Source organism: Notechis scutatus, chromosome 5 (genome assembly GCF_049901735.1).
Source record: "Notechis scutatus isolate UNSWTSFEM ecotype Mainland chromosome 5, rNotScu1.2, whole genome shotgun sequence".
NCBI lineage: Eukaryota > Metazoa > Chordata > Lepidosauria > Squamata > Elapidae > Notechis > Notechis scutatus.
In genome coordinates, this window is record NC_142013.1 from 11,980,851 (window position 1) to 12,005,554 (window position 24,704).

Consider the following 24,704-nt stretch of genomic DNA (forward strand, 5'->3'; position numbering starts at 1 on the left):
CATCATCAGAGTGTCTTAGCTTAGAAATGAGCAGGGTCTGAATACAGGTAGTCCTCAAACTTACGACCACAATTGAGCCCAACATCTCTGTGGTTCAGTGAGACATTGGTTAAGTGAGTTTTACCCCATCTTATGACATTTCTTGCCACGGTTGTTAAGTGAAACACGGCAGTTGTAAAGTTAGCATCATGGTTGTTAAGTAGATCTGGTTTCTGTTTGTCAGAAGGTCACAAAAGTGAATCACATGACTTTGGGACACAGCAATTATGATAAATATGTCAAGCCTCTGAATTTTGATCACATGACCATGGGGATGCTGCAAAAGAGTCAGAAGTCACTTTTTCCAGTGCTGTTATAACTTTGAACGGTCACTAAATGAACTGTGGTAAGTCGGGGACTACCTGTATTCTTCCCTTGCAGAGCTTTTCCAAAGTCCAAAAGAGAGAGAGAGAGAGGGAGGGAGGGGGAGGTGTCATTTTCCGGATAAAATGTGGGTTCTCTACATCTTTTAATTTGCTTAAAGAATGAAATGAATGGTTGCTTTTAGATCTATCCCTTGTGATGCTGAACTTCAAGAACTAATGCACCAGATCGACATAATGGTAAACAAGAAGAAACTGGAATGGGAAAAGAAGATGCAGGGATTGGAAGCAAGGATGACTATCCGGGATCAAGAGTTAGCAAGTGCCCAAAGCAAATTAGATCAGAAAGGTCAAGAGGTAATGTTGCATCATTTATTTTGTGAATATTGCATTGAACGGGAGGGGCTATGCAATCATATGCCTTGGATGAGCTCAATAAAGATAAACGGAAGCCAGCCTGGTTAATTGTGGAATGGAAGTCCAAAGGAAGTCCCGGGCTTGTAAAATAAGTAGATTGGGTGGTCATTTTGCCTTGTTATCCAATCTCTTCTTAAAAAGTTCCAGTGTTGGAGCATCCACAACTTTTGGAGACAAGTCCTTCCATTGATTAATTGTTCTCACTGTCAGGAAATTTCTCCCTACTTCTAGGCTGCTTCTCTCCTTGATTAGTTTCCATCCACTGTTTCTTGTTCTGCCCTCAGGTGTTTTGGATAATCGGTCCACCCCCTCTTCTTTGTGGCAGCCCCTGAGATATTGCTATCATGTCAGCCCTAGTTCTTCTTCTCCTTAAGCTAGACCAGTGGTGGCTAACCTTTTTTGGGCTCCCGTGCCAAAAATTACGCTCGCTTGCTCGCATGCCAGCACCCAGAAGGCAATGCGCATGCCCCCCCATGCTCCCTGCACATGCATGCACAACCCCTCCTGTGCACGGCGCACATCTGCACATGCGTGCATTACCCCCCACGCGCCATGTGGCTCTGCGCATGCATGCGCAATCCCCGCATGTGCCACGCGCCTCTGCGCATGCAGGCGCATCTCCCCCGCTCCCCACGCATGTGTGCCGGATATCCAACAATCAGCTGGCGGGCGGTGCGCATGCATGCACAGTGGGACTCTTCCGGGTGACCTCTCATGTGCCAGCAGAGTGGCTCTGCATGCCACTTCCGGCACACGTAAGCATAGGTTCACCATCATGGAGCTAAACCATGTATGGTTTCATTAAGCTAGCCCAATTATCATCAGATTGTTTTCTGTCCCCCACATCTGACGCAGACTTTGTTAATCCGATGATGTCTGAGGTGGCATGATTCTTCTAGTTCGTGTCACTCTTGTTTCTGAGGCAGTCAGGTGAAGTATTAGGAGGCCTTTGCTCAAAGACAGCTATTGGTAAGCGAGGGTTCACACCCTGATATCCTATGTGAAAAGTGGCTCTCTAACCACTACACTATCCAGCTGGCACACACACACACACACACACACACACACACACACACACGAGAGAGAGAGAGAATGGGGGGAGGAAGGGAAAGAGAGAGGGAGCGAGAGAGACAGAATGAAAAGACAAACAGACATATCAGGCCTTCTCCCAGCAATATTTTTCTTTCTGGATGGGGGCGGGAGGGTTTTAATAGACCATGTGCAATATAAAATGTTCCAAAACAAAAATAGTATATCCAGGGCCTCCTACCTAACCTTTGTACATAGGTTGCATTCATACACAACGGATTTTAAAATAACACCTTGTTGCACAAGCTGTGGAGGCTTTTTCCGCATAGAATGCTAAGCCATAATGGGTTCATGCATCATGCTGAGCTGAAACCTGACAGAAACATAATGTAGCAAAATGTGTGAACCAGGCAATAGAATAAATATAACTGATATTTTGCATTATTTATCCTCTTTTCAAAAAGACAGACTCTATAAAATAATTAGGTTTCGACAGAGCAGGCTGGAAGGAAGGAAAGGCATTCTGGCTCCTGCTAAACAACAGTGTTTTGTGCAGGGTGGATGGGGCTGCATCAGCAGTTAAAAAATAAAAAGTGGAAGCCTACTAATGAGTTCTTTTGCATGCAAAGATATATCGCTCTGCTCTCCCCCGTCTGATAATTAGGGTTTGTATGTACAGAGATCTGGATCAGTTTAGAGACCACCAGTTATTGGTAATTCCTCAATATCATTTTTGTGTACCAGAAGTGTACACATCATTTTGAATTCTACATCTATTTTTCCCCTTCTTCCCAACCATCTTTAAATCCTGTGAATAAAATTATGACTCCTGTTTTCCTGTGGCATCTTTTCCTTTTCTCTCCCAGTCATCAGCTTCCAAGTTCACTTGTAGTTTCTGAGAAGTAGTTCCAATAAATCTCATATTACAATTTGAACGAGTAACCCACAACATCTTTTTCCATTTTAAAATGTTCATCCGATTGCATTTGTAAATACAGTGTGTCCATCTCTGTTGTCTCAAGAGGGATAAGTTCATAACTTCAGTAGTAACTCCTAGTTCCAGCAAAGTATTAAAAAATTCAAGCCCTTCACAGGCCCATAAATCAAATATTATCTTTAAAGTAGGCATTTTGTACTTTGATAATCAGTCTTCAAGGTTTTGTTTTACAGCTGATAATAAGGCAGCTTTCCCACCAAGAGGTTATTTCTATTCACCTTTTCCAAAAAGAAAAGTTATTTCTTTTCATTTAAATGCTTTAATCTTTTTAATTCTCAGTTTTTTGCAAGACAAGCAAAAGTCACTAAAATTCTCAGACATTTCTAAACATTTACCATTCTAGAAATAACAAAAACCACCAAAGAAACACTCACCTATATCTGAAGAAAGTCTTTTTTTAACTGAAGACGAAATTATAATCTAAAACTGTGTTTCTCAATCTTGGCAACTTTAAGATATGTGGACTTCAACTGAAATTTTCAGTGATGGCTGGGGAATTCTGGGAGCTGAAGTCCACATATCTTAAAGTAGCTAAGGTTGAGAAACACTGATCTTAAAAAATGTATCAGAATTGAGGAATGTTGGTTCTAGTGTCCATAATTTAGGCTGCATGACAGCTATTAACTTGATTTATTTATTTATTTGTCAAGCAATTATAAGATAACAGGTATAAGTATAAACATAGTTATGAATACATGAAATGGATACATATAAGAAAAATAGAAGAAACAATAGGACAGGGATGGTAGGCACGATTGGTGCGCTTATGCACGCCCCCTACAGACCTCTTAGGAAAGGGGTGAGGTCAATAGTAGACAGTCTGAGGGTTAAAGTTTTTGGGGTTTGGGGAAGAAACCACAGAGTCAGGTAGAGTATTCCAGACATTGACCACTCTGTTGCTGAAGTCGTATTTTCTGCAATCAAGTTTGGTGCGCTTAACCTTGAGTTTGTATCTATTGTGTGCTCTTGTATTGTTGTGGTTGAAGCTGAAGTATTCATTGACACTTAGGACATTGCAATGTATGATTTTATGTATTATACTTAGATCGGACCGAAGGTGGAGTAGTTCTAGGTTTTCTAGGTCTAGAATTTCAAGTCTGGCGGCATAAGGTATTCTGCAACGAGTAGAGGAGTGGAGAACTCGACTTGTGAAATATTTCTGGACTTTCTCAACTGTGTTAATATTAGATACGTAATGCAGGTTCCAGACTGATGAGCTGTATTCAAGTATTGGTCTAGCAAATGTTTTGTATGCTCTAGTTAGTAGTGTGATATTATCAGAGAAAAAGCTACGTAGGATTAGATTAACAACTCTTAGTGCCTTTTTGGCTGCATAAGGCTTTTTGATGAAAGAGCCTTCCTCCCTGCCACTCAACTCACCAGCCAAAGAAACCACCATTTCCATGACTTTCTCATGAGGAACAACAGAGGATAGATGGATCGATTTGAAGTTTCCTTCTTAAATCTGGAGGAAGAAACACTCCCCCCTCCCCCCCCCCCCAGTAACTGTGGGGCAAAGCAAAATGTGATACCATCTCCAGTTAAACATCCATTTTCACCACTGAGTGCTGGAACCCCACACTTTCTTTTTTTCAACCACAGTTAAATCTGGGGTGTTATAAGCCAAGATTTTATCAGGTTATATTCAGAAATCCTGCAGTATTTTAACCAGTTTGGTGTAATGGTTTAGGCTTCAGGCTAGAAACCAAGAGACTATGGAGTTTACTCCAGTCGTAGGCACTAAGTTAACTGAATGACGTTGAGCTGATCACTTTCTCCTTGCCCAAGGAAGGGAAAATTGGAAATCACTTCTGGAAAACTTTGCCAAGAAAACTGCAGGGATTTGTCCAGGTTTGTCTCCAAGAATCAGACATAATTGAACGGAAGAAAATTATTCTTATGTAGCCCGATGTAGGAATAATTTTGGTATTGGATTTGTTTCAAGGCTCAGAATAACATCCCTTTCAAATACAGGTGGGCTTACTCAGACAGAAACTGGACAGCTTGCAAAAGTCAAAATATGAGATGGCTCAGAACTATGATGCTCAGCTTCAAGCCTTGAAAACCCAAGTAAGGAAAAAGTCAGATTCCTATTTTACGGTGCTTTAAATATTCCAAGATTAATTTAGTGATTTTGGAAAAATTATTGCCTAACTTTACCCGTACTAAGGGATTTTTATTCGCGGAACGAAAGAGGCCATGATGGAATCCTTACCAGCATTTGAGTTAATAATTTCCTTCTCATCAAAATGTCGGCTAAATGTACCCTTTTTTCCCAAAATTGGACTCGACTCTTTTTATCTACAGAGACTTGGTTTGATTCATATGTTTGATTAATTGCTAATTGTGGACCACGGCTAGGATTCACCCCAGTCTGTTCCAATAAAACCAATCAAACCATAGTCCGAATCCAGTCACTCTTTATTCTTGAAGCTCAAGTGCTCAAACAGACTAGATGAGGAATGAGATTGTGGGAATGCGGAAAATGGGTTTGTTCTGGAAAGCAATCCACCTGTCCATTGTACTTGGATTGTGCTTTAAGAAATGATTATATACGCCCACCATGTTCCTCTATTTGCCTGAACTTTTTGGTGGCTGACATATACAACCCTTCAAAGGCAGCATCTAATTTTGTCCATTAAAATCCAGCAATTCCCATTCAACACTTGGGGTGTAAGGAATAGAGATGATATGTTCTTTTGATGGGGCATCTGGGAGTAGGAAGTACTATACTGGTAGTCACCATTCACTTAGTGACTATTTGAAAATCTGGCTCATAGAATCACCAAAAATCAGAGACTGGGTGGACTATTTGAAAAAAGTAACTTATTACTGTTGCAGCATCCCTATGGTCATATGATCAAAATTCAAACACCTGGCAACTGACTTGTATTTATGACAGTTGCAGTGTCTTGGGGTCATGTGATCACCTTTTGAGATCTTCTAAAAAGCAAAGTCAATGGGGAAGCCAGATTCACTTAATACTAGCTTAACAACTTCAGTGATACGCTTAACAACTGTGGAAAGAAAGGACATCAGATCGGGAAAAATTAACTTAACAACTTTCTTAGCCATGGAAATTTTTGATGTAATTTTGGTCATAAGTCGAGGATTACCTGACTGCATTTCTCTCACCACCTGTATGCAATCTTTCTTTCGCCTTCCCAGAACAATCAGTAGCCCTCTGAACAATGTATTTTTTTCCCTTTTGAATGTAACCTCCCTGTGCTTGCACTCATTTGCTTTGACACTGAATGTCATATTTAATGACCGTATTCTTAGATCCATAAATGGCAAGACCAAACTACTGTATATATTTTACTTAAGAACCTCACTTAACACATACGATTTTTATTGGTCCGAGTTGCTTAGCTGTAAGTTTAGAATCGGGATCACAGTATTCAGGTAGAGGCATGAATGATTATCAAAGAGAATCATTTTTTGTGATCTAAGTAAAAAAAAAATTCCCCCCAATGCTACACTTTTTCACCTAGGGAAACCTCTATTAGATCTCTTAAATATTAGTTTATGCTAGTTAACCCAATTCTTTGATTCTGAAGAAAGATTAAGTCTGCCTGCAGAAGATGGCGCTAAATTAATGCAAAACAGTTCCTACAAATAACTAGATAGAATACATAGAAGGTACAATAAACCAAATAAACACTGTTTAATCATGCAGTTAATTGATACCACAAACTGTGTGAAAGTTCACCTGTGTTCAGTCTTAACTGCTTAGTTGCAATAGGTGGTACAATAAAAAAAGAAGTCTAGCTAATTATAATATTCAAGCTTAACTGCCTTAGCTCATCCTACCATCAGCTTTTAAGAAAGAAATGATATATTCTTGACATTCATTTATTTTTAGTTTGCTAAGCTGACACAAAGCTATGAAAAGTTACAGTTGCACCAATTAAAACAAAACAAAACTCACAGCATGGAGAAATGCATGGAAAACCAAGAAGCACCTTTCCAGATGAACTGTTTAAACCAGAAGTTGGAGGTAAGGATCTCTATTTGAAGGAGTGCTTCTTTCGCAAACCTTGTACTCTTAAGATCAAGAGATGGGACAGGAAGGGAAAATATTATTATTTGTGTTTGGAGACCTGCAAGAATCGGTCTTCTTTCACCTTTAATCAGGTGTGGCATTCTTTGGATATGCCATGAGAAAAATTGATTGTAGCTTTTGTTTATTTGTTTTCTTTGAAGACTCAGAAAGTGAGTGCATGTTTTATACAACCTTTGATGGCAAATTGAGGGGCTAATGACATGGGTTTTATAGTTTGTTAACTAACATAATTACTTTGTATTTTAGTTTGATTTATTTTTCTCTTTTAAAATGATGTTCAGATTTATTAGCTTTTAACATTCCTAAACTGATAAACAAGCTGGAGACTAGCTCCAGGTAAGAAAAGTACAACCTGGACTCTGGCTTATCTCTTTCGTGAACTCTAAACAACCCTTTTCCTTACAACTACCCCCCCCCCCACCCACGTCAGACCTCATTTTAATGAACTTGTGTGATATTATGGGATGCAAATATGTAACATGTTTGATTACACGTAACTGATTTCCTATGCAAAGGGGAGGTTACTTTTATTCTGTCCAAACAACTTTTCTCTTGCGTTTTCTTTGTTCTTTTAACTATAAAAAGGAGGGGAACATGGGGTTTGAGGTTGTCTCTTCCTTTTACATAGAGAGAGACCCCACCTTATCAGGGTACCCTAATAAACTGCTTTTAAATGATCTTCCAACTCAGTTGTTTATTGGGACGGTAAACTGAGACAGAACCTAGAGCCAGATTCGGCTTTCAGAACCAGAAGGGTAAGCAACTGATTTGTGTCACAGAAACTTGATGCAGGCAGAGGAAGGTCTGCCTCTTCCACCGGTTCTGATTGCCCCTTTGATGGGCAAGCCACAGGGTGGAGTAGAACAAGGGAGACACCTGACATCAGGTGTACCATGACATCATACCGTGACATTTGGTCACCACACTATAAAAAAAGATGTTGAGACTCTAGAAAAAGTGCAGAGAAGAGCAACCAGGATGATTAGGGGACTGGAGGCTAAAACATAGGAAGAACGGTTGCAGGAACTGGGCATGGCTAGTCTAGTGAAGAGAAGGACCAGGGGAGACAGTCTTCCAATATTTCAGAGGCTGCCACAGAGAGGAGGGGGGGTGTCGAGCTATTTTCCAAAGCACCCGAAGGCCAGTCAAGGAATAATGGATGAAAACTGAACAAGGAGAGATTCAACCTGGAAATAAGGAGAAATTTTCTGACAGTGAAAACAATCAGCCAATGGAACAGCTTTGCCTTCAGAAGTTGTAGGAGCTTCATCGCTGGAGGCTTTCAAGAAGAGATTGGACTGCCATTTGTCAGAAATGGTGTAGGCTCTCCTGCTTGGGCAGGGAGTTGGACTAGATTAGGGGGCTGGACTAGATTACCTATAAGGTCCCTTCCAACTCTGTTAATTTGTTATCTGTTATCTGACTTTGAGAAATCAGGGCTAGATATCACTTTGGAGCCAGAGGCAAAAAAATGTGCTTTCGATTGTCAGGAACCATCAACCAAGCATATTTTTTTCTAGGAAGAAATGGCTTTGTGACAGCCCAGGCTGGTGTAGTGGTTAAAGTTCCAGACCAGGAGAAACCAGGACACTGTGACTTCTAGTCCTCCATTGGGCATGAAGCCAGCTGGGTGACTTTGGAACAGCTCACTCTCAGTACACTTGGAAGAGTGGTCACCACAATATAGAAAAGATGTTGAGACTCTGGAAAGAGTGCAGAGAAGAGCAACAAAGATGATTAGGAAGCTGGAGGCTGAAGTATGTGTAGAAAAGTCGCGGGAACTGGGTTAATCTGTATCACTTGGACAATGATATCATGAAGCACATGATTGTAGCATCTGTCATACACCTGTGGTCCTGTCCGATCACTTAAAAGCATACCAAGATATGACAACCGGGGCTTAGACATAGGTATTTTTAGGAAAGGGGACCTCTCAGCTGCCAGCTTAAGTTGGGAACAACAGATTTATAGCCTACCAATAAAGAAGAACTCGGGGCTGACACGAGGGCTCCTCGGTGCTCTCTGAGCTTGGTTGTTTTCTGGCAGACGTTTCGTTACCCAAACTAGGTAACATCGTCCGTGCTAGTAAGGTGTGAGGTTTGCTCCCGCTTCTTACTACTAGAAACGACTTACTAGCACTGATGATATTCCCTAGTTTTGGATAATGAAATATCTGCAAGAAAACAACTAAGCTCAGAGAGCACCGGGGCCCCTTCAAATTTATATGCCCCAACTGTATAAAAGATTGCTTAATACATTATTTGGATATCTGCAGTTTGAAGGGAGAGATTCTCTCAACGGATTCTAAGCACAGGGAGACATTGACGAGTATTGCTCACCGAGCTTCTTCATCCACTAGTGTTTAATTGCTAATTAGCTGCTGGGTCTAACTGCTGGAGCCATCCTTGTGTCACAGAATCTGCATTTTGCCAAGGCGAAATGTACAAGTTTCCCCAGAGTTGCTTCAAAAGACAATGATTTCAGAGCAGAGTGCGTGTATTTCTCTTCCCCGTGGCAGAAAGAGCTGAAGGAAATGCCCTTTTCAAAGGCAGCTTTGTCTTTTCTTCTGTGAGGGATGAAAGAATAAGCTTTTGCATTTGTTCTTAGCTTGAAAGCAAAGCGGGGAGGAGGTGGGGTGGAGAGCTGTTTACAGGCTTCTGAGGAAGCCAGCAAAAAGTATAAGACGGCAGAACGTTACTGCAGAAAAGAACGATAGAAAAACCCATTCAAGGGTGCGGTTTGAGTGTACTTGTCATGGGCTAGAGAGAGAGAGAAATGATTCTATTATATATGCATCAACTTATTTGAGCTGTGATACCAGAGAAGGCTTCTGCATGTTCCTTGGACGGCAAAGGTGACCAGCAAACAAGTCCTGGAGCCCATAACACCAGGCATGTCACTGGAAGAAAAGAAGAAGAAAAACCACAAAACTGTGGTCTCACTTACTTTGGCCATGTCATGCAGGGCAATTCATTGGAGAAAGCAATTATGTTTGGAAGAGTGAGTGGTAAAAGAAAGCCAGGCTGCCAAAGAACATGGTGGCTGGACACCATCAAAGCTGATACCAGCCAGAGTATAGAACAACGATGAGAAGTAGTGCAAGATTGAAAGATACTGAGAGATCTGGAGAATCGCCAAAAATCAGAGATGACTGGATGGATATCATCATCATCATCTCCCTTCCTGTCATTATCCCTACTGGATGTGGATGTGGTAGTTTCTGGAATGATGTTCAAAATCTCAAAGCAAATGTATTGTGGGAATTGATATTGGAGATACCTTTTGAACTCCATTTGTAAACATCATGATGGATATGTCAACCACCTATGGCTCTCTGTGTCATTATCTCAACACACTTACCCTGGTGTTTTCCACTGATGGCAAATCTGGAGGTTTAGAATTAAGAACTTTTTCCTGATTCTACTGACCCGACCAGTCTTCTTCTTCTTCTTCTTCTTCTTCTTCTTCTTCTTCTTCTTCTTCTTCTTCTTCTTCTTCTTCTTCTTCTTCTTCTTCTTCTTCTTCTTCTTCTTCTTCTTCTTCTTCTTCTTCTTCTTCTTCTTCTTCTTCTTCTTCTTTCTTCTTCTTCTTCTTCTTCTTCTTCTTCTTCTTCTTCTCCTCCTCCTCCTCCTCCTCCTCCTCCTCCTCCCTCCTCCTCCTCCTCCTCCTCCTCCTCCTCCTCTTCTTCTTCTTCTTCTTCTTCTTCTTCTTCTTCTTCTTCTTCTTCTTCTTCTTCTTCTTCTTCCGCCTCCTCCTCCTTCCTCCTCCTCCCTCCTCCTCTTCTTCTCCTTCTCCTTCTCCCTCTCCTCTCCTCCTCCTCCTCCTCCTCCTCCTTCTTCTTCTCTCCTCCTCCTCCTCCTCCTCCTCCTCCTCCTCCTCCTCCTCCTCCCTCCTCCTCCTCCTCCTCCTCCTCTTCTTCTTCTTCTTCTTCTTCTCTCCTTCTCCTTCTTCCTCTCCTTCTCCCCTCCTCCTCCTCCTCCTCCTCCTCCTTCTTCCTGAAATTTAGATTAGTATCTCCTTCACTATGATGTTGGATTTAAGAAGGTGTCCTTGTGTGAGAAGAAGTGTGGATGCTCATATGTAATGATTGATTGATAGAGAAGAACAACTAAGATCATCAAAGGCCTGGAGACTAAAACATATGAAGAATGGCTGCAGGATTTTAGCTTGGCTAGTCTAAAGAAAAGAAGGATTAGGGCGGACATGATAGCAGTATTCCAGTATTTGAGAGGCTGCCACAAAGAATGGGGGGGTGTTCCAAGTCATTCTCCAAAGCACCAGAGGGCAGGACAAGAAACAATGGTTGGAAACTGATCAAAGAGAGAAGCAACCTGGAATTGAGGAGAATCTTCCTAACAGTGAGAACAATTAACCAGAGGAACAGCTTGCCTTCAGAAACCATGTGCTGTCCATCACTGGATAATTTAAAGAAGAGACTACTGGACGGTCACTTATCTGAAACAGTATAGATTCTCCTGCTTCAGCAGGGGGTTGGACTAGAAGTCCTCCAAGGTCCCTTCCAGCTCATTCTATTCTAATACTATTCTAATTCTAATTCTTTCTATTCTATTCTAGTCAGGTACAGACCAACACACACACTATATAGGGTGACACAATGGAGGATCTATCAATGCAATTATTTTGCAGATCCTTATTCGGTAAGGATGCCTAGGCTATAAAACAGACAAAACAGTAGATGAGTAACAAATGGCTCAAATGTCATTTCGCATGCGAGCAAACAGAAGTGAAAATATATTATCTTGTCCTGTTGGGACAGGGCATCCTCAAGGATTCCTCCAACAGAGCTATTCCTGGAGGCAAATAGATTATGAAGATGAAACTTGGCAGGGATGTGATGAAACCATCAAAAGCCCTGCTGTGACAGGTTTGCAAGCCCCCTTCAAGAACAAAATTGCTCATGCCACTCCTGACTTCAATGTTGGTGTGGATAAGGTCTGTGGTAGACCCTAAGTGAGCCCCTACTACCATTGGAGATTGATTGCCTATCTTAGCCTAATGCTCTCCAAGCGGGGGACCCATAAGTCCGATACAACAATATTTTTGAATAAACGCAAGAGTGCATTCATAGCGGCATCACAACCGAACGCTGCTCCTCTGTGGGGTCCAACAAATGAATTACAACTAGAGGAATTGCAGCCCAGCTTCATTGCTTTGGGCTGGGGTATATTGTTATTTGAAGGGCTGATAGAGAATGAAGCACAGCTCTATGTGAGAATGCATCTTTGCGTGCCAAGCATTTTGAACACTTAATTGCCAAGTGTAATTAATGGCAGATGTTCTGTTTTGCACCTAGCCAGGATTATCTAAATTGCTAATAATAATGTATTGTACAAGAATTTTTAAGTGCAAAGGCTCTTTCTATTGAAGGTTTACACCGGTTATTCATTTTCAAGAAATACAAAGAGAAAGTAGATATTCAATCATCCGATTAATTAATTAATTTTTTTGTGCCACTTTTCTCTTTCAGGAATTTAGAGCAAAATCAAGAGAGTGGGATAAGCAGGAAACGCTGTATCAAAATCATTTGGTTTCTTTAGATGCTCAGCGAAAATTACTGTCTGAGAAATGCAATCTGTTCCAGGTACCATTCTTTGCTTCTTCTCGAAGAGGAATTGGAATTAAATGAACTGTGAAGCCTAGATAAATACTTACCAGAATATATATACTCACCCACATTTTCTGAGCCATAAAAATGAATATGTAGATATCTTTGCAAATGAGGTTTGTCACATTTAAACATGCCAGGAATGTGATGCTGTAAGAATTATATATATATATGTATATATATATTTATATATATTTATAATATATATATATTTATATATATATAAAAGCAGATAAATCACATTTTTAATAGCAAGGACTGTATCTGAATCACTTCAAATGCTTTTTCCACTCACGAACGTCCCTATAACTCATACAGATAATGGAGGAGGAGGGATGTTTCTACATTCCCTTATTCAGACTGCAACTTTTTTTAGAACAGAGACTACAGCATACTAATAAAGCAATACAACCATCCTCAACCAGTGGCTTCCAATAAACCAGGTGTTGTTTCTAAGTCATAAGTCATACTCTGCATTAAATCTGCATTTCTTCCTCACTTGGTGGAGAATTAGTTGTTGATGTATTCATCATAACTCAAGTCCCCCCAGTGTGGTTTCATTTCTGGAGATCATTGGGCATACATGGATAAATTTGCTCTATTAGAAGTTTAGGTTAGTCCAAGACTGAGAAATGATTGGTACTACAAGGACGTCTCCTATAAATCACCTAACTGAAATTTGTTTTAAATCAATAGACTTGGCAGTTCTCAAGTTCCAGCTTTCTATAGCGGCATAAATTTCCGTGTAGAAGAGAAACACCGTTCTTCCCAAAGCAGTGAATTTCATGCAACCTTTTTCTTGTTTTTTTTTTTTTTAAGAAACAAGCTCAAAATTGTAAAATCCAAATACACTGTCAAAAGCTGAAGCAAAATGATGGGGATACTTGCAGCCAGTACAGAAATGAGCAGCTTGGGGTCCAGAACGGTGCTTTTAATGAGCCTGCTGATAGGAACGAATTCTTTATGGAGAAACTTGAATCAACCGTGAGTGAAATAGCGGTGAGCAGAAACAAACTACAAGAGGAAAACTTAAAGCTCCAACAGGAAGTAAAAATGTACCAAAGAAAATTCCAGGTAAAGACCAAGCTATTTGCTCGTTTTTGTTTCTAAACAGTGGCTTTGTTATATTTTATGGGAGTGATAGTGGGTGCTGCTGCCAATCTAGAAAGAGTTGTGAGCACATGAATGCTGATAGGACATATAAATGATCACAGCTATGTACTATAGATGTAATCTATAGTTGGCCAAAGGAAAGATGTTTAGAATCTCTTGGGTTGCATAGGTAGTTCGATATAAGTTGTCAATAATCAAGCTTAGAATGAATGAATGAATCAGTGAATGAATCAATGAATGAATGAATGAATGAATATCACCTCTTGTATGCAACAGTTTTCCCTTTCCCAAAATCTTACCTATGGAATAAGAAAGAGTTGGGAAAACAATAAACTGTATCCAGAATTCAGAAGAAGAATCTGTGAGCAGGAGGGACCAGGAAGGCTTATTTAAATCCTGCAGATTGCTCCTTTGGAGCCAGGAGGGTTTATAATGCAAAAAAAAAAGTTAAAACCTCTCTTTTCCTGTGATGGAAAATAGAAGAGTTACAGCTGTCGGCAGATGAGGAATGCCTCTAGTTATAGCCAAGTTGTGTTGTGGTATTCCTCCCCCCACCTAATCCGACATTTTTTGTTCCTCCTTACTGTTGCAATATCTCTGACTTAAGCAGTCTTCTTTCCTCTCTGTCCTGCAACCCAAATAAAACCTGCGTCAAGGATGCTGCGCTTACCTCTTGAATTTACAAGAAATGGGTTTTCCCCATTAGAAGCAGAAGAAAGCAGGAGATGTGCACAACATTGCAGTCATAGTCAGCCATTCAGTCAGGTCTGACTCTCGGTTACTCTGGGGATCATCACTCTCGATGCCCATGCTGCCACTTGGCATCAAGGCAACTCAAGCCAAAAATAGCTTTACTGCTTTTCCAGGAACTAGGGACATAAACCTGGACATTATTATTTCACTTTATTGGTTCCTCCTGGAAGTGGGGAGAGAGTGCCTTTTTTAAATCAATAGAGGCAGAGTTGCTAACAGCATCTCCCTGACTGCTGCAACAGCTTATTCCAGCCTCAAGGGATGAAGCTTCTCTTCCTAATAACCCAGTTAAGGCAACTTTTCCAATATTCTCTTAACGTTTTGAAAGATCTTTTTCTTTCCACAAATCAGGGATTCTCTGGAAAACAGATGTTCTCTCTGAATGGAAAACAGACGTTCCCTCTGAATGATCTGGACATTTCTCGGATTCTTAGAAAGTTCCACATTTTAATTAGAGGCTGCTTAGAAGGATATTAAATCCATGCTTTTCCCAGGACCTCCGTTTGCAACTTCACCCTGAGGGTTGTTGGGGTTTGTTTGTTTTTTTCCTCCAAAGGACCAACATTTTCTATCCCAGAATAAAATGTTGGAAGGAAAATCCGTCTGGTTCAGTTGCAAGACGGGAGAAAGATGCTGGAAATAAAATGGAGGCTGGTTAGAAAGAAGGTCCATTTATTGGGGCAGCTGACCAACTAGCTTAGATGATTTTTAAACAGGTCCTGAAATATTGATGGGGAGGAAGGGGGGGTTGTCCAATGTCTGAAATGCCCTTAGGAAATTGTGTCTACTGTGTGCAATGTAGTGAGCTCTGTGTCTTCTCTAAATGGTAGTGGGTTAATCTTATTATGTCCTCAATGGCCATGCCCTGTTTTTACAATTTTGTATCTAAAAGGAGGAGAATGTAAGTTTTAATTCCATCACTGGAGGTGAAGGTCTTTTGTTTCTGAATAGGCTGGTCCAATCTTTCTTAACGGGCACAGAATATCTGCTGGGGGCTACTGAGAAAGACAGAGTCTGCTTTCCGTCTTTAAGAGCATGTTTAAGAACTGAAGTACACAGTAGCAAGCAATTACTCATGAGAATGCAAATCTCTCTGCAGCTAGCAAGTAACCTGAAGTATTGTGATTTACAATGCATTCAAAAGTATTTAGACCCCACCGTCACTTTTGCCTATTTTGTTATGCTGCAGCCGGATTCTACAGTTGTTGGAATTCATTTTTTTTTCTTCATTAATTTTACATACAGTACCCCCATAATGACAAAGTGAAAACAGAATTTTAGAAATGTCTGTAAATTTATTAAAAAGAGAAAAAAAAAACACTCTGAAATTTCACATTGGCATAAGTATTCAGACCCTTTGCAACAACGCTTGAAATTTAGCTCAGGTGCCTCCCGTTTTTCTTGCTGACATGTTTCTTACACCTTGATTGTACAACTGTAGAATCAGGCTGCAGCATAACCAAATGGACAAAAGTGAAAGGGGTCTGAATACTTTCTGAATGCGCTGTATCTGGCAGGAGGGGCTACATTCACAACCTAACCAGGCAAAGACCTGCTACCCAATTTTTAATCCAGAGAATATTCAGGAATTGACCTTTTTTCATTTCAAACTTCAGAAAGACAGACTGTAACAAAGCTCGGATAGCCCACTTTTATATGATTTTAATGAATTTTTGATATTAGGAGAGAGAGGTGAGAGAGAAGGGGGGAAAGGGAGGAAGAGAGAGTGAGAATGAATGAATTTGCACATAAAGCTGTTTACAATGTCACATTAATAATGTCAGGAATAGATAATAAACGGGACTTTCAAATGTGTGGCTTCCCTCTTCTAGGGATGTCTCCCAGCTGAGTTAAAATGCCACCACTCATACTGGGCTCAATAAAAAAACTGTCTCCAGCATGAAATTGGCAATCCCTATTTTCAATTCCGTTCTCATTGCCTCTGTTACCAGTCATTGCCACTCACCAGAAAATCTTGCAGATTATATCTGGGTGAAGGAGAAATAAAGATCTCTGCCCAACTATTCTCCACGCCTCTTCAAATCTCAGTTCATAAGGTGCCTTTAGGGAAGCCATGTGATTAAACTGGTTCAAAACATATATGCAGTCTGTTGTGTGAGTTGATAAGTGATTGAGTTATTGAATATAATATGATTTTGTAGTGCTTTTCAGAGTATCCAGCTCCATCATCTGTTCTGGATTACGACTGATACCTGTGCATAGCACATCTTTCATGTTAACCATATTGTTGTAACCGGGACAGGAGTTTTTAATGTGTACTGAACCTGTGCCAGCTTTCTTGGAAGTAAATATCTCAAAAGGGCCCATTTTATTTCTGAATTCGCAAAGGCTTGCAGCTTACTTGCTTTATTTCTAAGCGATCTTCCTGCAGAGAGAACCGGGCAGGTCAAAATTTTATAGGGGCAATAAAAAAAATATGAAGCCTATTTTCCAGATGAAAAAGAGTCGTTGGTTCCATGGAATATCAGCATTAAAGGCCATGCAAAAGAGCGCTGAATGTTATCAAATCGTGAAATGCTAAGTTATCAGCGAACAAATGAATTGAGTCTGGTATTTGGATTTATTTAGAACACTGAAGCCAGACTCATAGAAGTAAGGAATGAACTGCAGTCTCGTGAACACCTCTTAAATATGGTGGAGCTGGAATGTCAGCAGTTGCGAAAGGAAGTGGCCAAAATCGAAGAGTATAAAAACAAAGAAGAAAATCAAGTGAAGTAGGTATTGAAATTGTACATCTATACTTCAAAAACTGGTCCCATGCAGTAGGGGCATGATCTTCTGTAGGCCAGCTGGGAAATAAGATTCGGTAGCTTTAAGGGCGCTTACTTTTAAGTAAGGATGCAGAGCTTTCTAGATGTGATCAAGATACATTTTAAGTGCAGAATACAAATAAAAGCAAATTGCCTTTTTTTCAGTGACAATTAGAATGGTTTACACTAGTGGCCCCCAACCTTTTCGGCACCAGGGACCGGTTCTGTGGAGAGAGGTTTTTACGTGGACTGGAGAGGGCGTGGATTTGTGTGCTGCCTGCATCCTGCAAATGAGGCTTCTCTTGTTTGCACCAGCCCAATTTCTGGCATGCCCTGGACCAATGCCAATCCACAGAGGTCGGGGGACACCTGGTTTATGCACTCTACCTTCCCTTAAACTCTCGGAAGGGATACAAATGTAGCAATATGTCACAACTTCACATTTGACGTTTTAGATCAAGGGACCTCAAGGCCATGGACCGGTACCCCGTTCCGCATTGGGAACTGGGCCACGCAAATGGAGGGCAAGTGTGAGAAACTTTTATTTGCTCCTGCAGGGGATCACGTTGTACACGTACGCAACTGTCTCATCCCCCTTGCCCGCACTACTTGGTGGTCCACAGACCCAAAAAGGTTGGGGTCCTTAAGGACCACTACTTTACATAATTTCCACCACTATCACCATCCTGGAAGGAGGAGAGAATTTCTCTATTTTCATAAAGTCTATATCCTGCGTTGTGTTTTAGTTACATTGACCACTAGGAGGCAGTGTGTGACTGTTTTCATTCTTATTAGGCCTCATCAGAGATACCTAGCGGATTTCATGAAAATATTAGACCATTACTGCCCTAGCAGTATTGTATAGAGACTTATAATATCATGTGTTCTGTACACTAAAAAATACGACAGGGGAAATAATTGAAGAAAATGTACATCGTACAATATAATCGAAACAGCCTTTTAGTAATCGATTTTGTAAGGTTAGGTCTTGTATTCTTTTATACTTATAAAAATGTATTTTACAGTAAGTATATTCCTGTGATATATGCATACATTGGGGGAAAGCCCTTGAGAAGAAAATTGATGTATCACATTTATTATAGGAGGGGGAAGAAAACCTCTGACTTGCTCAGAAACTGAAAATAGTAAGATCTTCCCCAAGAGACATTTCCTATATCTTCTCTGATTTTATTTAAATATTTTTGCTGTAAACACAAATGCTTTGGGTGAGGAAATTTGAAATTTTTATATATTTTAATAGGCTTCAGTCAGCTTATGCACAATGCATCAAGGATCTGGAAATAAAGAAAACTCAGATACTTATTCTGGAAAAGCAGCAGGACAATCTACAAAAAGAGCTAAACGAGGTATTATTATTTATTTATTTTGAAGATATATTTCAAAATGTCTCGTAGCCAGCATTATTTAGTTAAGGCCAAGTTTGATCCTAGATAGAGACAAATATTTCTCTCTCTGGGCACACTGAGAATATATCTGCTGGAAAAAAAACCTCCACATTGGTGACAGGGAGGGCATCCGGCCAGTAAACACTCAGCTCCATTCAGTTGCCCAGACTCCATTCCCACAAGGGATTATGGAGTTGTTAAAAGAGGATGATGTAGTTAAGGCCAAATAACCGCCTCAAACGGAGAAGCATTCTAGCTGGAAATTGTTGGAATGAACATGGTAGCCACATCTGGTGGTTTCTTTGATAGTTCCTCGATGCCGACTTTTAATTAGAGTTTGCAAGGCCCATGAGAGAAATACCTCTAATTAGCCTTGCAACCTCTGATTAAAAGCCAGCATCAAGGAAGATCAACCAAGAGATTCCTCATTGAAAGAAACAAAAGGGAGGGAGCAGGGAAGCTTTGAACGCAGTTGATGGAGCAAGAAGAGTAAAGTTCAACAGGAGAGGTGGTCCAAAATATAAGAGCAGAAGGATAAGCTGGGCATTGGGCCACGTGGAGTGAAGTAGATAGAGAGGAAGGTCGAAGAAATAAATACAGACGGCAAGAGCTATAAAACAGACCGTTTGCCCTTTATATGGGCAAAACTCATATAACAACTGTCTCGCTTAACAATGGAAATGTTGGGCTCAATTGTGATAATAAGTTGAAGACTACCTGTACAGGCTTCCTAAGAGGAGAATACCGTAGTACTTAATATTTTGAGTAATACAATGACACGCCGTACATTTTGCGACGTTGAGCCAGTGGAACGTCTGACCTCTAAGCCCTTCAAAGCATGTTTTGGCTGGTGGAAAAAATTCTTTAAAGAAAGCTTTTACAACAGCGTTCCTCAACCTTTCCGGCTTTGCGGACTGATGGAAGAGGGAGAGGGGATGGTTCCGCACGAGCGGTGGGCAAGCACGTATGCGTGTGAAGTTCTATTTGCACGCCGCCGCACATCGCTTCCGTTGCCCGAGGTTGGGAATCCCTGCTTTAAAATCACTAGCACTGGCGTTTCATACTCCTGTGGGAAAACAACATGCAACTGCAAATCCATTTGCTCTGTGGTAAGTGTACTAAAGCACGGGTGTCAAACTTGCCATGTCACATTGCCGTCACATGACGTTTCGCACCAGTTTTCCCATTTGCGGAGCTGGGGTGGGCGTGGCCTGCGTGTGACGCATCCAGCCCGCGGGCCACCAGTTTGACACCCTGTACTAAAGGAGCTAATTGCACACAGTGCCAAGAACCTTCCCCTGCTTCTCTTATTCCAATTATTTCTTCTAATAAAATACCTTATGTTGGGACCCTGAATCTATTGGTGGCAAGGGAAAATTCCTTCCAAATCGCGTTTTATGCTTACCGTGTTTCTCCAACAATACGGCCTCCCCCAATAGGAAGTCCCAGCATGTTTTATAGGCATAAAATCAAATTAAGCCCCTCCCCCCAAATTAAGACCTATATTAAACATGCAAAATGGGGGGGAATTGCGGGGGGGACCTTGCTGTTAGGAAGTACTTTTGTTGCATACCCGGATATGGTGCTGCCTGCGTTGACTTCGGCGTTGGCGAAGGCGAAGGGAAGGCGGCGACAGGAGCGCCTGAAGCCGAGTGTCTCCGCCGGGCTCCGGTTGCAGGGAGGAGCTCTGGCTGTCCGCGCGTGGCTGCACCAAACGCTGGCAGCACGGGGAGAAGGAAAAGCAACGGTGGCGGAAGGTCTCCCGATACGAAGTGCCCCACCAGCGCTGAGGTCGACATCCAAGCCGTCTCCACCCACCCGCCCGAGGATGCAAGGGGGGGGGATTAAGTAACCCCCCGAAAAGACAGCCTAGCTGTTTTTTCAGGGGTCAAAAAAAAATAAGGCCTGGCCTTATTTTGTGAGAAACACGGTGGTATCTCTTCACCTGTAGTGTAGACATTGGGAGCGACATAAAAAAACCCATAGACAAGCCCAAAGCAAGTAGCAAAGCTGGCTTTTCTGAATTAAGCCATTTTAAATTCCTGTGTGTTATCACTGTACGGTTGATGTTTAAGAATAGTCTGCTCCAAAAGTGTTCTGAACCGACTGGGTTCCTAAAGAACAAACACAGACAAAGGCAGCAGCCCCCACCTTTTAAGGTTTAATAACAAATTCTGTTCTGAAGGCTGCTTTCCAGTAATTAGCTCCGACAAGAAAGAGCCTTGACAAAAGTTATTTGTCAAGGCTGCCAAAAACCCAGAGATAAGAACTAATTTACAAGATTCTCCAAATTGAGTTTCAGAGCTTCTTTGCTGTCTGCAAAGAACACTTTTCCAAACCTGGCTTTTATCCTCTTGAGGGAGGGGCCATTACCTTGCAGCCTTACTCCCAAGTCGCCTGTGCTGCTGTAATTGTTCTTTCCTCCGAGCAATCCTTCGTGCACGTGCACTTGGCATAGGCTCCTCGGGAACCTCCTCATCACTGCTGCCAGCCCCCACAATCTCTGAAGGCAGCAGTCCACTCCCTGATGGTCCTGGCCTTTCATCAAAGTCCTCGCTCTCCTCAGCCCTCTGCTGCCGGCTAATCACAACAAAAAGTCACCAGCAGGTGAAAAATGATGCCCTATGAAAAGCCAACTCTCGTTGTTCCTTTTTGGGCCACATTGGCTGCAGATGATGGGCGAACTTTCTCGAGAAGAGCAATCCCATCGCTCCGAGGTGAAGAGACTGAGGATGGAAAACTCTAGCTTGACGGAGGAGCTTCATCAGAAGGAAATTACTATAGCAACTATCGTGGAAAACGCTGCGCTGCTGGAAAAGCAGGTACAAACAGAGTTAGATATAAAAGAGAAAATGTTAGCAGGACAACAGGTATGTGGTGGGGATAAAACATGGCTGAGGGCATTTGGTCATTGAAGAGATTAACACTTATTGACATCTGAAAAGCTGCTGCTTGTTGACACCTTTGAAACCAAAATATGTGATCTGTTGATGTCAAAAGCAAAAACGTACAGCATGATAAAAAATATGGACTTTATATTATTCCAGAATATGTGATTTCATGTTTATTATTTGTCTAGAGACCTTGTTTTGTTTATTTTGCTGTTTATTATATTTTAGTCTAAGTGGTTTGTCTGATTTGATGTTTTTAGCTATTTTTATGTTTTTCTAGTTTTATACGCCAATCACAGTCCATTGGAGTTGGGCAGTTAGTAAATAAATAATAATAATGACTTTGGAAAAAGTGCAAAGGAGAGCAACTAAGATGGAGACAAAAACTTATGAAGAACGATTGCAGAATTTGGGTTTAGCTAGTGTAGAGAAAAGAAGGATTAGCGGGGACATGATAGTAATATTTGAGAGGTTGCCACAAAGAGAAAGGGTCAATTTATTTTCCAAAGCACCAGAGGGCAGGACAAGAAACAATGGATGGAAACTAATCAAGGAGAGAAACAATCTGGAATTAAGGAGAAACTTCCTAACAGTGAGAATAATTAATCAGTGGAACAACTTGCCTTTAGAAGTTGTGGGTGCTTCATCACTGAATGTTTTTAAGAAGAGTTTGAACAATCAGTTGTCTGAAATGGGATAGGGTCTCCTGCTTGAGCAGGAGGTGGACTACAAGACCTCCAGGGTCCCTTCCAGCTCTATTTCAGTTGATTGATAACAATAGGCGCTAATTAAGCTATAAATTATGGCTTCTACAGAACCAGTGGTAGAAAAGCAAAGACCGCCAGCATGTACTACCCCCCAAAGACCTGGCACTTAACAATGAATGATGTGAATAAGGCATGTGCAAGTATCTGTTGAACAGACCAATCGATTTGCCTAAAGAAGAGCAGTGGTGATTACAAAAGGCCTGGGTATCGAAATTAGAAAACCAAAATCAAATTCAATCCAAAGTAAAAGATCAGACAAGAGGCCAAGATAAAAAAAAATTAAGATCAAATGCAAATAATTTAAAGAACACAAAAAGAGCCAAAATTGAGTAACTTTTAGGATCAACACAAGCCTAATTTAAAAAAACAAACATTGACTTAGAACTGGGGGGAAAATAAAGAAGCTTTGGAAATCATAAAGCAACAAATCACAGCAGTGTCTGGGAAAATTGAATGCTAGAAGGCACAAATCATCCAATTGAAGCAAAATCAGTTATTTCAATCAGACCAGAGGCGATTCTACCCAAAGTGTAAATGGCAATAGAAATTGTGAAAATGGAAAGCCAAACAAAAAGGAAACCATTCAGTTTTGAAAGATCTATGGGGAAGCTCAAAAGGACAATAATAAAAATGTTGGATGGATAAAAGAATTTGAAGATAGATTTAATAAAAAATCAAGGGGGGAAGAACTAATAATAATTATCCTGATCAACAGTAATAATGACTACGAACAATAGCATGAGAAAATAGCAACAATGGCTCATTGGAAGATGTGCAAGAAATACCCTTTGCCGGCAAGCAAGAATTGGTGGGGCCATAAAATGGAGAATGTGATAGAAAATGAAGACATTAAAGTGAATTCAGACCAATAGAAACTTGCCATATAACATCCCAGACTTAATAATTGTCAATAAGAATGACAAAAACAAGTTTGGATGGTGGATGTGGTGCACCTGGAGACAACAGGTGGAGACGATGGTGCACCTGGAGACAACAGACAAGAAAAAAAGGACTCAGCTCAAAAATGGGCCACACAGCCCTTTTTCAGCCAGGAAAGTGCTGCAAGAGGCCATGGAGGACAAACCCAAGGTGCGGGGGCGTGTGTGGACCCCCATGCCCCGTTTTGGCCAGCAGGGTGCTGCAGGAGGCATCCACCACCAGCTCACGGAGAACTACAATGCTGATCCAGCTCTTAAAAGAAATCCAGTTTGACACCACTGCCCTATACCATTTCTGACAAATGACTGTCCAATCTCTTCTTAAAACCTCCAGTGATGAAGCACCCACAACTTCCTAATACATAATATTAATGTATGATATAGGTTATATATTATTTATTCTTTATAATAATAAAAACATCTAGCTGACTGTGCAGCCCACCATAATAATAGCTTTTCCACTGTTTGCCTTTGCTGTTTTCTCACTTTTTCCATCATCTTCCAAACATTCAGCTGCTTTGTTTGTTTGTTTGTTTTATATCCTGCCTTTATTATTTTCGTAAATAATTCAAGGCAGCAAACGTTATACTTGCTCCATTTCTGCAAGGAAGGAATAGCTTTGAACATCAAGTTTTTCCTGGGTTTATTTCCAATAATGGAGAATAAGGGGAGGTTCAGGGAGGTTTTGAACAGTAATTTATTTATAAAAATATAGACTGAGCATAAAAAGACATAGAGAGCTTAGTCTAGAAGTGGGACCATCTGGCCCAGATGTTCCACCACATTATCCACACATGTATGCATTTTTTTTAATGCTGGGACAGAGAAACATATGCATAAACCAGCCAAAATGAAGCCTTTTCAAGTCTCACTGATTTTTAACCGAGAGAGAAAATGTTGCTTTGATCCCAACTGTTGAAACCGGCAAAATCTAACTCTGTTTTTTCAAGTCCTCGCTTTGTCTCTTAAAATATTCTACTTTGTCATTCATTTCATCAGTAGTATGGCAGGATTTTATTTTTTATTTTTTTATAGAACGATGGCAGCTCTTTTTTTTAAAAGAACCTTTTTTCCATCCTTTAACACTACTCTATTGCATTTTTCTATTTATTTCATCGTTTGTTAACATTAGCTCCAGAGAAATTTTGAAAGCACCGTTCTGCATTTGCCTCTGGTGAATGCATAACTCGAGGTTGCAATTTAATCAAAATATTTACAGCTCTGGCAGCCTTCGAACTTTTTGTGTGTGCTGCTTTAAGGCCTCGAAGGCAACTGATTCAAATACACGGAGTGCTTTTTAAAGAACAGGGATACAGCCTTGAATGCAGGGTTCATTGAGCACGTATAATATGTTGTTTTTGTGTTCTGTGGGCTATTATCTTTTCTACCAGGTACTTATTTGTCTTGCTTGCCGCTTCTAGAGGCAATTCTACTGCTATTATTATTTACAATAAACACTGTATCATTACAAGTGGTATACACACACACACACAAACGTATGTGTGTGTGTGTACACAATACACAAGCCTGATGATGGCAGATGAGATTTATTTATTTTATTTTATTTA

At 40.8% G+C, this 24,704-nt stretch overlaps 1 protein-coding gene across 3 annotated transcripts in view; it reads left to right on the forward strand.

Annotated features, from left to right (window-relative positions):
* Positions 1-24,704, forward strand: part of DEUP1 (deuterosome assembly protein 1) — a 76,733-nt gene that overhangs the window by 30,186 nt on the left and 21,843 nt on the right. For all 3 annotated transcript variants that reach the window (XM_087966136.1, XM_087966137.1, XM_026679926.2), the window contains exons 3-10: positions 548-719; positions 4,780-4,875; positions 6,671-6,805; positions 12,360-12,473; positions 13,317-13,571; positions 16,953-17,098; positions 18,396-18,501; positions 21,213-21,362. In XM_087966136.1, coding sequence (XP_087822262.1) covers positions 548-719; positions 4,780-4,875; positions 6,671-6,805; positions 12,360-12,473; positions 13,317-13,571; positions 16,953-17,098; positions 18,396-18,501; positions 21,213-21,362 — 1,174 coding nt within the window. The remainder of the gene's footprint in view (positions 1-547; positions 720-4,779; positions 4,876-6,670; positions 6,806-12,359; positions 12,474-13,316; positions 13,572-16,952; positions 17,099-18,395; positions 18,502-21,212; positions 21,363-24,704) is intronic.